Consider the following 12,421-nt stretch of genomic DNA (forward strand, 5'->3'; position numbering starts at 1 on the left):
GAAAAGCATTCACACAAAGAGATAATCTGATGGGGTCCAAGTTGAAAATGAATTAAAGCAAAGAGAAGGGAAAGACAGAGACCATTTTGTAAAGGGCTGCAATAACCAACAAAGGATGATTGTATAAAAGTGGCAACAGGCAGCCAATTATGATGTAATAATTCTCTTACAGTGTAGTCTCACATAGAGGTTGCAAATAAATATCCAATAAAATGAGACAATTCTGTAAGTCATAAACAAATCATACCATGTAAGTCATTCCCACTTGAATGATATTCATGTGAGGTACACTCATGTTTGCAGCACCTGCTCTGCAGTTCCTCCTCAAGAATGCATAGAAGTAGTTTATGACAAGCTTCTTGAAGAAAAATGAGTTCTTCTTTGCTCTCACATCTCCATGTGCAAGCAAATAAGTAAATCCCGAGTCGATTGCTTCTCGAAGAGCAGAGAGCTCGTACTCCAGACTTGGGTCTTCATCTGATGGCATCACACTAGACGGCAATGCTGTACCAGCAGTAGTTTCTTCTGAGGTAGAAGTTCCTACGTCTTGCAATCTTCCACTATGCATCAATGGAATTTTAAGTTCCTCAATCTCATCACCTCCTGGGACTCCGGAATCCCATGATCTGGGTGAAACATCGTCAATGTCTGAATCATTTAAATTGCTCTCCAAGGCAAGATCTTGAGCCTCCCTCCTCAAAAACTTCTCCAGGCTTTCAACAAGAAGTTGTTCAAATGCATATTGATCTTCCTTCCGAATATCTTTGTAACCATATCGGGCTATACAGCGGAACATATGGTAGTCTTTTGGGCAAACTCTTCGAAACAGAAACCTTTCTTCCTGGGGGACCACTGGGACTGGTACATACTTAATGCAGACAAAAACTATAGTAGAGTGGATGGCTGGTAGGCTAAGAAGGAATTGCACAAAAATGGATGGGATGCCTTGGACAAGCTCACTATACAGCAATCCAATTCCTGGGACTCTCACGGTCCCAAGAGTGGAGCCAAGATCAGTCATGAAGTCCATGGATATCTTCTCCCTGACCTCACTTCGGTACTTCAACACACTCCCATAGTTCCAAGTGTACATCACGCAGAGGAAGCAAAAGGCAAAAACAAGTGGCAGCCAACCACCCTCAAAGATTTTCGATAAAACTGCACACAAGTAGATAAACTCTACTGATCCAAATACAAGGGGGAAACACAGAGCCAGAAACAAGTTGGTCTGCCAAATGAGAAGCATTACAAGTGTCACCAAGGTGGTGCTCACCATCATGACACCAACTTCAGCTATTCCTGCATGAATAATATAATTGCATTAGAAAATTTACCATTACAGGATTAGAGTTGGTAATTTTTAAAACTCCTGTTCGACTAAGAAAATTCGTCATTATTGTTGTGAAGGATATAAGCTCAGTAATCCTGTGCTCTAGATTTTCAGGGAACTACTCGTCACTACTGAATTTGGGGAGTCATAGAAATAGTACCATGCTGGAAAACAAAGCAGGAGAAAAGCACTACGTGTTGAGGGAAAACAAAGATCTACTGTCATGTTGGCATCATTTACAGCTTTCAAAATTTGAAACCTTTTTTTTGGTCATATAGAACTAATACATAACTTATTTGTAAAATTTATAACATACAGAATTTCATAACATTGGAATGTGAAAAGTTTAACCAACTTCATTAAAATCTAAGAATATTTTTTGGCTTTTCAACCAAATATTATAGGAAAGAGAGGAAAAGGATAGTTAACCGTATGCATTGGCAATCTCTGTTGTGCTCTGGAAGATGGAAACTACAACTATGCACATGATCATTAAAAACCAATTGATAACAGGGATGTAAATTTGGCCCATTCGCCTCCTTGAGGTGTGAACTATCTTCAGCCTTGGAAAGCATCCAAGAGCCATGGATTGCTTAACACATGAAAATGTAGCAGATATCATCGCTTGGCTGGCAATCATTGCAGCAAGGGTGGCTACCACAAAGACTGGCCAGAAAAGAATTCCTGTTTGTTCACAAAATTCAGGGACTGGAAGTGTCAAACTGAGGCACCAAATACAAACAGATGCTCCTCTATGAAACAATTAGAAAGGAATTGAAAAGAATGGGTAGCCATGATGTTGGCAACAGTTACCTGGCACAGAATTATAGAATATTCTAGACGCAGAATCAGGGTATTTCATCAGGTAAGCTGCTTGTCCCAGGTAAGCTAAGAGAAGGCAGGGGAACACCACAAAACTGAAGGCAATCTGTGTAAGATGTATAGATTATAGGACACTTTCAATTAAACAATGTTCATGAAGCAATTTGGAGAGGTAATGGATATGCATTGGCCAACCTGTATGGCTCGTACAGAGAAATGTCCTAAATCAGCAAACATTGCTTCAGCTCCTGCAAAAGCATAACCAGTGATGTATTTGAGCAGGCATTTTACTATAAATCCAAAAGAAAATATTGAAAAAAAAAAGAATAAATGGCTCCCATTATAACAACATATATATATATATATTATATTCATGCTCTGCAAACAGTCATGTTAAATTTACAAATCTAAGTGGAAAGAATGAGCTAAATGGACAAAAAGTTTCAAATATACAATTGCTTTTGGATTTCATTTCAAGAAATTTGCTTAAGATACAAATCAGGTCTTATGATATGAAAGCAGGACATCAATATCCAAATGTAGGTTTTATGATATACAAGCTTATCAGGTTTCCCCATATGTTAGCATATTACGTTAGCAGACTGTCAATCTAGACTATGCATTTAAGAAAAATCTCTTATGATTCTTATCAATGGTTCAAATTGACAGTTTGGCTACAAATATGCCAGGCTATCTAGAAAAAGAACATTCCCTCTAAAATTATAAGCAAATATTTGCACAAAATCTGTTTCAGTTGGAGAAGATCACTGATCTGCCTCATATGATAGAGGTATTTAAAGAATATTGCCAGTGGATCCTGTACTTCTGAAGGTTTTAAATGTGAGATATACCTGTTATGCACAGAACACAACCACCAAGAGCTAACCACGCTTCTTTATCGTTCTTCTTGAAGAAAAAATAAATATAAGCAGGATTGAATGCCTTCAGGACGGTAATATCATACTTCACTAGATTGTAAATTCCAATAGATCCAAGACTGAAAAACCACAAAGCAAGTATAGGAGAAAACATGACACCCACTTTGCCAGTCCCAAACCTCTGTATATTGAACAATACCACGAGGATTATGATTGAAACAACAACCACAGCAGCTGTAATAAAAATCAATCAGATTACAGGCCAAATCCAAATGCAATTATTGGCACATACTACAAAGAAAACAAAAAACTCAAGCAAAAAATTAGAGTTATCGGGCAGTCTAGTAGGTTCAAGGCGTATAACTGTCTCTGATCAATCCATACCCAGTGCGTCATGCAAAGCATGCTGCCCTCAAGAAATCAATGGCCCACCAAATGGACTTCAGTTTAATATCAACACCCTAGGTATGTATGATCATTAAAGAATGACATGAACAGAAAAGAAACTTGGAACCTTGAAATGAACCACAGGTTCTCAAAAGGGAAAAGATACCCACTTGTACCAAACCCTGGAACTTCACCCTGCAGGCCACTCACAGCAGACATCACTACAACAACCAAAAAGGAAAAAAAAAATGTATCAGTCAACTCGTACAAAGATAAAATAGAAAAGATTTCACATTTAATACATGAAATGTTTATTGCAGGTTCAGGCAGGTCCAACGAAAAGTTCTAATTCCAAAGTAAATGATTGGGGATTATAAAATGCCAATAATGAACTGAATCAAGTCAAGAAAGCCCTTTTTCCAACTATGAAGGGATGCCTAATTCTGGTTGCCTGTCCAAGAAGAGGAAGTGGAAGAAGATGCCAGAATAATCCCTGGCTGATAATAGTGATGTCATTTCATATCTATATAACAATTTGGCTTACATAGTGTTAAGAGAAAATATCATTAGTTACAGCTTAAACTTATATTTTTGGTTGAGTATAGCTTCTGGAGTATGCCCAATCCATTCAAGTACCTGATATTGCTGGGGTTAGAATACCATCCCCTATAACCATTGAAGTTCCCATCAAAACGAACAATAATAGGAGAGTTTTCAAGAATGATCTCCTTTCTAAAGTCTCTTTTATACGCAAAGCCCTTTTCAACTCTGGAGTGGGTAATTTGAGCCTAAAACTTGAAATGTGTTCATCAGCTGGCTGACGATTTGGCAGCAGATTAACCTTTGCATACCTACATATCAGCGAGTACAATGCAAATGTTCCTCCTACAATTGGAAGAATAAAGAGTGTTGGGTTAACAAGTATAAACATAACAAGAACACTAAGAACTAAAGGAGAAAATAACTTCGATAAGAGAAATGCCTACCTTCTCCATTATCATTGGCTTTGAGAACTACAAAAACATATTTCGCTAAGGGTATAAGCGCAATTGTATAGATCACTATTGATAAAGCCCCCAAGACGTCAACATCCGATTCGATTTTCACCCTGCTGAACACATCAGCGAAGACATATAAAGGGCTTGTGCCCATGTCACCATAGACCACACCGAGAGTTTGGAATGCTAAAGCAACAGTGCTCCAAACAGAAGCATCCTGATTTATTAAATAAACGTCAGTAGACATGGATAGGTAGAGTACATGATAGAACTGAGACAAGCTAATTCTGTCTGCAAAACTCAAATAGGTGTCTGTTCGCTTAGGCTCATTTTACCTGGACCTTTGAATAATTGGCAAGCTTTTGACCTTTCCTTTAATTTACTTCCAAATCCACATATTGTTACATACAAAGGGAATGAAAATAAGCATGTTATTTCCTTCACGCTCTCGAACACATATTGATAATACGGATGCTGAGACAACACAAACTTGCTGTCAAATCCTAATTCTGCTGATATACGACATTTACTCGAGTATTGTTTTACTTGTTGCAACTTACCTTACTTAATTGTGAAGCATATGTTAGCTTGTGGACTCCATACATAAACTGCGTGTGCTAAGATTAACTGTTCTTGCCCATGCTTCAAAAGCTAAACCCTCTCACATCTCCAGGAAACTCTCAAATCCCCAAGGATGCGAATCATATTAAAGAATGAAGTAATCATCTGTTAAGTAATCATTGCTCCCAAAAGGTTAATATGAAATTGCCAATCCATTTGCATTTCTCGATACATTGGTAGGCATCAATACCAAATTGCCAATGTCCCATCTTCTTTAATGGTCAAAGAATGTAACAAAAAATGACAAGAAGAATAAAGACTATTAATTTGGATTTCGAACTTTCAGATGGTACTCCGTATTCCAATCGTAGACCATGTCCATGAATTTGAAACGAACTAACACACACACACACACACACACACACACACTAACAGCATATGGATAACAAGAACTAAATAACACATAAAAGCACACAAATTTCATAATATTTAAGATATTGAAAGCAATTGTAACATTACCTTAGAATGGTGGCTACCACCACCAGCAATCTCCATGGCTTCAACATCAAAAGAATCAACTCTCTTGGGCTTCTTGGCAAGCCTCCTCCTGAGAGATCCATATCCTTCTCTGAAAATATTTTCAGAAAGCATCGAAAATGGAGGTGACTCTGAGTCCACTTCGCTTCCATCAACCCACCTCGAGTCACTACCGCCACCACTCCCACTCCTAACCACCAACCTCTCACTTCTCTCCACAATCCCATCGTCTTCTTTCATGTTTCCACAGACCCTTCAGAACCCACATGCAAAAGACCCTAACTTTGTTGCCAGTACCGCTCTGGGAACCAAACTCTGCTGGTTCTGATGAATCTCCAACAATGGGTTACGAAACTTAATGCTCTGGTGATGAACCTGGGAAATGCGTGAGGACAACGACAACAGCTACGAGTAACGAAATAAACATTATTGGTTACGACAAAACACATGCCTTTTTTTTTTGGATAAGAAAATCATGCTTGTATCTTTCCTTGGATTTTCAGCTCCTATTGGTACATATGTTCATATGTTCAGACACTTTTTTGTTTATTTTAATTTATCTGTTTATTTGTCAATATTTTAATATATCTGTTCACTTAATAGAATTTATATATATATATATATATATATATATATATAGCTCTCTCTTTAAATATCTGTGTCAGTCCCTAACTTCTCACTGTATTGAAAAATCTTTGTGTCAATGTAGCTAGTTATCGTAAATGTAAGTTAGGTAAGTTGATTAAGGATATGTGTGTTTGTTGTTCTTACCCAATTACACAAACCTTAATTTATCGCTCACTTCACATTATAGAATAGTAACTATCAATTAGATAATCAGTTCTCTATTTTTGAAACCGTTTTGCAATTTACAAATAAGGAGAGCGATATTTAAGATGGTCCAAGACTCCAAAGCATTTCCGCGGTTTCATGCATCTACACACACTCTCTAATTCATTATCTGATTATTTGTGGAAATGCATGTTAATTATCAACCGTCTGATTAAAACAAACAACAGTTGACATTTATTCTGAAAAAAAAGGAAAAAAAAAAAAAACTTAAATCAGTATCTGAAGTAGTCTTGAATGTTAGTTAGCATAGGATAAATCTGGTATTTTGTTGTTCAACCAGCTGAATTTTCTGGTCAAAAAATTTACCATTTTGGCAATTTTTTAGGATCTGTTTGCTCTAAACTTCTCACACTTATCCGTGCACTGACTCACATACGAAAAGTATCTTATTACGCTGGTCATTTTTGACCTTTTGTCCTGTTAAAATCATGGGTTTTACGAGAGATTTAAGCCCAAATAAACGTGATGATGATGAATTAAAAAAAGGCATTGGAACTATGAACAATGAATTGAAAAAAAAACATCATGAGAAGGTGAAACGTTTTGTTACACCCGATCTATATTCTCGTAAATTAAAATGATTTAGAATAATTTAGACTATAAAATTTATTAAATAAAATGCCTGTATTAATCACAAGCCTTATAAGGCCATTCTTCTGTTATTGGTAGGTAGGGACAGTCCTAACTTGGTGTAAGTGGTGCCACTGCACAAGATCTTTGATTTTTGAGGGCTCGAATTTTTTTATTTATACTTTATATTATTTATATTAATATTATAAATTTTTTATATATACTCAAGCATGCAACACATTGATACAAAAGTGTATTCGGTGGAGATGGTTTCTAATGCATATCCTTGTATATATCACATTCATATGGTTTCTCCTAAAAAAAAAATATACTAAACCCTAAATACTAGTATTTTCATATTAAATTATGTGAAGGTTTCAATTAAAGTTTCGCATAAGGCCCTCGAATCCCAGAACCAGCCTGTTGGTAGGTAGGTTCCTACGATGATGTCATAAATACCCACCGGCCGCATATTCGTGGAATATTCAACAAAAACTGCATGTCGTTTATGTGACATTAGAAGGCTGGGCCTGGTGAATTATAATGAAAAGTGGGCCAGTTGGGCTCCATTTGACTTAACGCACATTCACAAGTGGAATAAGAAGAAGCAGGGAAAGCAAAACGCAAAATAGCTTCTGGTTCTAGGGTTTATTCGGGCTCTGCGATTTTACGCGCAGAGCGTTCAATTCTTTTCCTTGTCGCTCCGATCGTTCATCTCTCAAATACTCTAGCGGTTTTTCGAAGGTAATATTTTGATGCTATTTCTCTCTTTTTTCGTTTCACATATCGTAGACTTTGAGAATAAGTATAAAGCCAAAGTATTATTAATTTATCGGATGAAAAGTTCGATCCTCGATGAGTTTAAAGGGAAAATAAATTATTCTTTTTTGATGGGTTTTGCTGTTTTATATATGTGTATAAATATATATGTTTTCTTAGGTTGAAAGTGGTTTTGCGACGATGGCTCGGGTTTATGTTGGGAATTTGGATCCTCGAGTGAATGAAAGGGATTTGGAAGATGAATTTCGGATGTTCGGTGTTCTTCGAGGGTTATTTTCCTTTCTTACTAAATGCCTCTACTTTTTCATTGTTTGAATGAGTCGCAATAGTTATTTTATGATTCAGTGAGATTTATTGGTGCTGGTACTTTTTTATATAATTGATCACAGTGTATGGGTTGCTCGAAGACCGCCTGGATATGCGTTTATTGAATTTGACGATCGCCGGGATGCTCTAGATGCAATTCAAGCTGTGGATGGTTTGTCTGACACTTCTACCACTCCAATTTGGTTTGACACCATAGTTTTCCTTTAGCAACTGCAAGTTATAATTTGTTGAAGCTTCCACCTGTTGAGGATACCAAAGGCCCATCCTTTTGAACTAAACTATAGTTTCAGATGCATGTTACTTATTGCTTATAGTTAGCGTGTCTATTATCGTCAGCCCATTTTTGTTAGAGAAAGATGTTAAGCCACACAGAAGAGGCATGTCCATCATATTCTATGATAGATTCTGTACACCATGTGTTTGAGTTTTGTGCTATTATCATATCATAATATATCATCATCATCAACATTATCATCTTCACCATCGTAGCATCTCAAAGCTTCCTATTCCCATTTTTGTTTCTACAGGAAAAAATGGTTGGCGTGTTGAGCTTTCTCACAATTCTAAGGGTGGTGGAGGCCGTGGTGGTGGTGGAGGACGCGGGCGCGGTGGAGGTGAGGACTTAAAGTGTTATGAGTGTGGTGAACCTGGTCATTTTGCTCGTGAATGTCGCTTGCGTATTGGTTCACGAGGATTGGGTAGTGGAAGGCGCCGAAGTCCATCCCCTCGACGCCGCAGAAGTCCCAGTTATGATGGTTATGGACGCAGGTATACTGAAGACCTATGTCTTTCTTTTTATTCCTCTGCATTGTACATCTTGTGGTAAAATTATGCTCTTCGCCACATCCTTCTTGCGCTTTGTTTCCCAGCTCACATAGAAATGGGATGTGACTTGAAACTTGTGATATTTGATACATTATTCTGAGTAACCCTACTAATTATTTTGTACTAATTGCCTTGTGGCTGCTGAGTTTTCTGAAAATATTGCACTGAAAAATGTTTTATGTTGTGGCAGGAGCTATAGTCCGCGTAGGAGAAGATCTCCTCCACGACGCCGTAGTGTCACACCTCCTCGACGTGGACGAAGCTACAGTAGGTCTCCTCCATATCGCCCTGCTCGTCGTGCTTCACCTTATGCCAATGGGTAAGTCATGGCTGTACAATGTCTTGCTGTTTCTTTTTACAAATTATGTTAAATGTAAGGTTGAGCAAGTGTATTTTGGATGGTGTTATGTATTAGAGGACTTCACTTCTTGTTGATTTCTACGAGTAGCTGATTCATGTGTTTGTTTGTCTTCTGCAGGGACTAAGCTGGAATTGGAGCAAATGCTGGATGACCTGAAGGGATGATATCTCTGCTATATTATAGTTCTAATAGGATTGGTTGAACTGACGAGAATCATGTTAGTTATGTCGATGTTGTGACTATGGGTTTTGTTAGAAACTTGGATTTGGATGGCTTGCTTCTACGAAGTGTTTTTGCCACCAAAAGGGGTGCCTTGGACACCGTTTTGCGTCGGCTTTCTCGCTTCAGCGTACTGAAGAGGTCCTTTTCCTACTTTTAAGTTGCCATATTATATCTGTTTATATATGATTTTTATGTGAATTTGTCCTTTGTGGTTGGATTTCATTGTTTGCATTAGAGGTTCCTAAAGTTTGCTTGTTTTGATTTGAGGTGTGATTTTCGGCTAAAACGGCTTCGTTTCGCCACTTACTGCATCTTAGTGCTCACGGTTCCCATCTCTGCGTCCTCCAGAGTATTCTACTTCTTGTTGCTTCTGCATATTGTTCAGTGAAACTGGAATATCTAGAAACTTTGGTACTTTCTACTTTGGTTGCATGCGGCACCTTTTTTATTGCAGTCTTCTGCAACAAAGCTTCCTGAATAAACCTTTTTCATTAGCTGGCTCAAGAAGATGAAGCTGTTTATTGCCTTCCCCCTCTCTGCACCTCTGCACAACATGTACTTGTTGGTTGTCTGCACGTTAATCTGCTTGTTTTACTTGAGAAACCTGGCTGCATCTGACCATATTAGTGTCATCATCGTCAACAGTGCTTCTGTCATAGTAAGACAGACTTTCACTTCTTAGTTCTCTACTAGCTGGAGGAAGAAGGTGAAGCTGTTGTTGCCCTATTGGTTCTCCTCACTCGAGTCTGGTTATCAATGGTTGAAAGCCAGAGCATCCATGGTATTAGTTTTAGAGCGTACTTAGTATTGTTGGTTAATCTACCCACTGAGTCGAGATGAACTGCAGACCTTTTTTGCTTGTGGAGTACGTCACAAACTCATCATCGTCAAGACCTAAGACTTGCCTCTGAAATCTTCTTGTTGTAGCACTTTTATCTTTGCACGGTTCTACAAACCACACACCGCGAGCATACATAAGATTTTAATCATCGCGTAATATGTTTAAGTTGCTTGACCGAAGAACTGAATCCATCATTGAGGACCGTCAGGCATGACAACCCTGTTTGGCTTGTGGTTGGTCATGACTCAAGTGATCTTTCCCCTTACTCTTGAGACTTGGTGGTTGCAATGTTTATTTTTCATTTCTATTTGATTTGTATTTTCGTTGTTGATTTGTAAATTGATATGCCGATCTGGTTCACAGTAGGCAATTATGAAACAAATGTTATGGTTTAGTACTTGCGTACTTTACATGACGATCATGGCGGACAAGTCACTATCTTGCATTTTTGTTGCAATAATCTTAGCCTCTCACATCCTTTCATAGTTAGTGAACTATATTGTCTAATATGTGAATTTTGTATGTATTATTGAAAATTTTGTAAAAAAATATTTGTATTGAAAATGAACGTTCGTAAAATATTATATTTAATTAGTATAGCCGCGCGGCTATACTAAAAAGGACCCCAGATTCCGAGTAGGCCGAAGTGACACAATTGGGAAAGTTGGCTGGAATGGGCTTCTTTTAACATTGTAATGGATGTCGCTGTTGTCCTTTACTTCTTTGGAAATTTCAATAATCAATAATGCAAGTTACTTTAATATTTGATGTGCTTTGGATTATCACCCCAAAATAAACTAACAGGAGGCATCTGCTAGATTTGTACCATTCTAATGGAAGCAAAACTAGAATTATACGAGTTTGTATCACAGTGTCAATGCACTCCTGCCATATATATTGAAGAGGGAACCAATGCAAGACCCACAGTATTCAAACTTCGTAGTGGTACATCTGAGGGAATGGCGAACCCAAAATTTGCTGAGATTAAGCTATGGTTTCTTGGCACCGTAGGTCTAATCGAATCAGCCATGAAAATCCCATTTAGAAATCCCAATTTCATAGCCTTAACATTGATTACCTCCTTCCCACTATTTTGCATGAGATTAATACATGAATTGCCTTATAATTACCAGCCTAGTTTGATCAAGGAGGCAATATATCAGCTAAGAATTCTTACTAATGATGGAGGCAATATGTCACGGGCTCTAAATCTGACCATTCAAATTCTGGAAGTTTACCTCTCTGTCTTTGTTGACTTCCTCAGTGCCCTCACAACTATCTATGCTGCCTCAATAATCTGTACTAGTAGTGAGAGGTCAACAATGGGTCTCCGAAATCTTCTTCGAAATTCAATAACCAAAACAAGGTGGCATGAGCGTATGTTTCCATTCTTGTCTGTGTCCCTCTTGTGCTCTCTTTCCTCAAGTGTTCTTGACTATTGGCTTTATGCTAGGCCGTTACTTTTATCAGGCTGCCCAACTCGGTTGTCGCGGGGCTTGCATTTGATAGTTTATGGTGTGGCCTTTGCTAAATGGGCAGAGTACAGTGCCTGGTGGAACCTAAGTGTTGTTGTTTCCATCTTAGAGGAGAACAGAGGAATTGCCCTTTCAGCCTCATCAAAGTTAACCAAAGGAAATAGACTAAGAGGGCTCATTTGGATGCTTCTGTATTCTGTTTGGAGGTTCAAGTTGCCATCCCTCCTTGCCACATGGACTTACCCACATATACTTGCATACTACTACCTTGACACAAGCTTCGTGTGCCTGGGGAAGGTTATCAATTGGGTGGTTCTCACAGTTTATTACTACGATTGCAAAACTGTCACAACAAGGTTGCCATAAATTCTTAAGATCAAGCTATAAGATCTCTCATACAAAAGTTCGTAATTGCTGCTTTTGCTAAATTAATTGAATTGAAAGTTACATGGGTTCACAAAAGTACAAGGGCCGAAGAAATGGTTTGTTGGCAATTCTACCGAGTAGACAATTTCAAGGTTTACCTTTAAAAAAAAAATTTATTTCTAAGAACCAAATTCAGAGTTATGGCTTGGATTTTACTGTGATTCTCACCATGTTCTTGGAAACCACGGTATTATTTTATATATCATTTTGCAATTAGAAAAAGAGTAAA

The 12,421-nt window shown here is 37.9% G+C and overlaps 3 protein-coding genes across 4 annotated transcripts; 2 read left to right on the plus strand and 1 right to left on the minus strand.

Moving 5' to 3' along the window:
* Positions 1 to 84: 84 nt before the first annotated feature.
* LOC103321731 (Potassium transporter family protein) lies at positions 85 to 5,913 on the minus strand. Its single transcript, XM_008223559.3, has 9 exons — positions 5,496 to 5,913; positions 4,404 to 4,632; positions 4,054 to 4,302; positions 3,588 to 3,638; positions 3,004 to 3,264; positions 2,348 to 2,400; positions 2,144 to 2,258; positions 1,760 to 2,014; positions 85 to 1,299 (listed from the first exon to the last, which is right to left on the minus strand). Exons 1-9 carry the CDS (start codon positions 5,751 to 5,753, stop codon positions 242 to 244), a joined length of 2,529 nt encoding a protein of 842 aa, XP_008221781.2. The 5' UTR covers positions 5,754 to 5,913; the 3' UTR covers positions 85 to 241.
* A 1,607-nt stretch (positions 5,914 to 7,520) lies between these two features.
* RSZ21 (RS-containing zinc finger protein 21) lies at positions 7,521 to 10,685 on the plus strand. Of its 2 annotated transcripts, XR_001677410.2 has the most exons (7): positions 7,521 to 7,679; positions 7,875 to 7,984; positions 8,105 to 8,193; positions 8,570 to 8,810; positions 9,058 to 9,186; positions 9,346 to 9,588; positions 9,718 to 10,685. XR_001677410.2 is itself a non-coding variant. In XM_008223560.3 (6 exons), exons 2-6 carry the CDS (start codon positions 7,896 to 7,898, stop codon positions 9,350 to 9,352), a joined length of 555 nt encoding a protein of 184 aa, XP_008221782.1. In that variant the 5' UTR covers positions 7,521 to 7,679; positions 7,875 to 7,895; the 3' UTR covers positions 9,353 to 10,685. The 2 variants fall into 2 exon arrangements, 1 of the variants encoding a protein (XP_008221782.1); XM_008223560.3 differs by having other exon boundaries at positions 9,346 to 10,685.
* Positions 10,686 to 11,124: 439 nt separating this feature from the next.
* LOC103321747 (uncharacterized) lies at positions 11,125 to 12,132 on the plus strand. Its single transcript, XM_008223576.2, has one exon. The coding sequence runs from the start codon at positions 11,125 to 11,127 to the stop codon at positions 12,130 to 12,132; it is 1,008 nt and encodes a 335-aa protein (XP_008221798.2).
* The last annotated feature ends 289 nt before the right edge of the window (positions 12,133 to 12,421 follow it).

The sequence above is a fragment of the Prunus mume genome, linkage group LG2 (genome assembly GCF_029339155.1).
Source record: "Prunus mume cultivar Tortuosa linkage group LG2, ASM2933915v1, whole genome shotgun sequence".
Lineage (NCBI taxonomy): Eukaryota > Viridiplantae > Streptophyta > Magnoliopsida > Rosales > Rosaceae > Prunus > Prunus mume.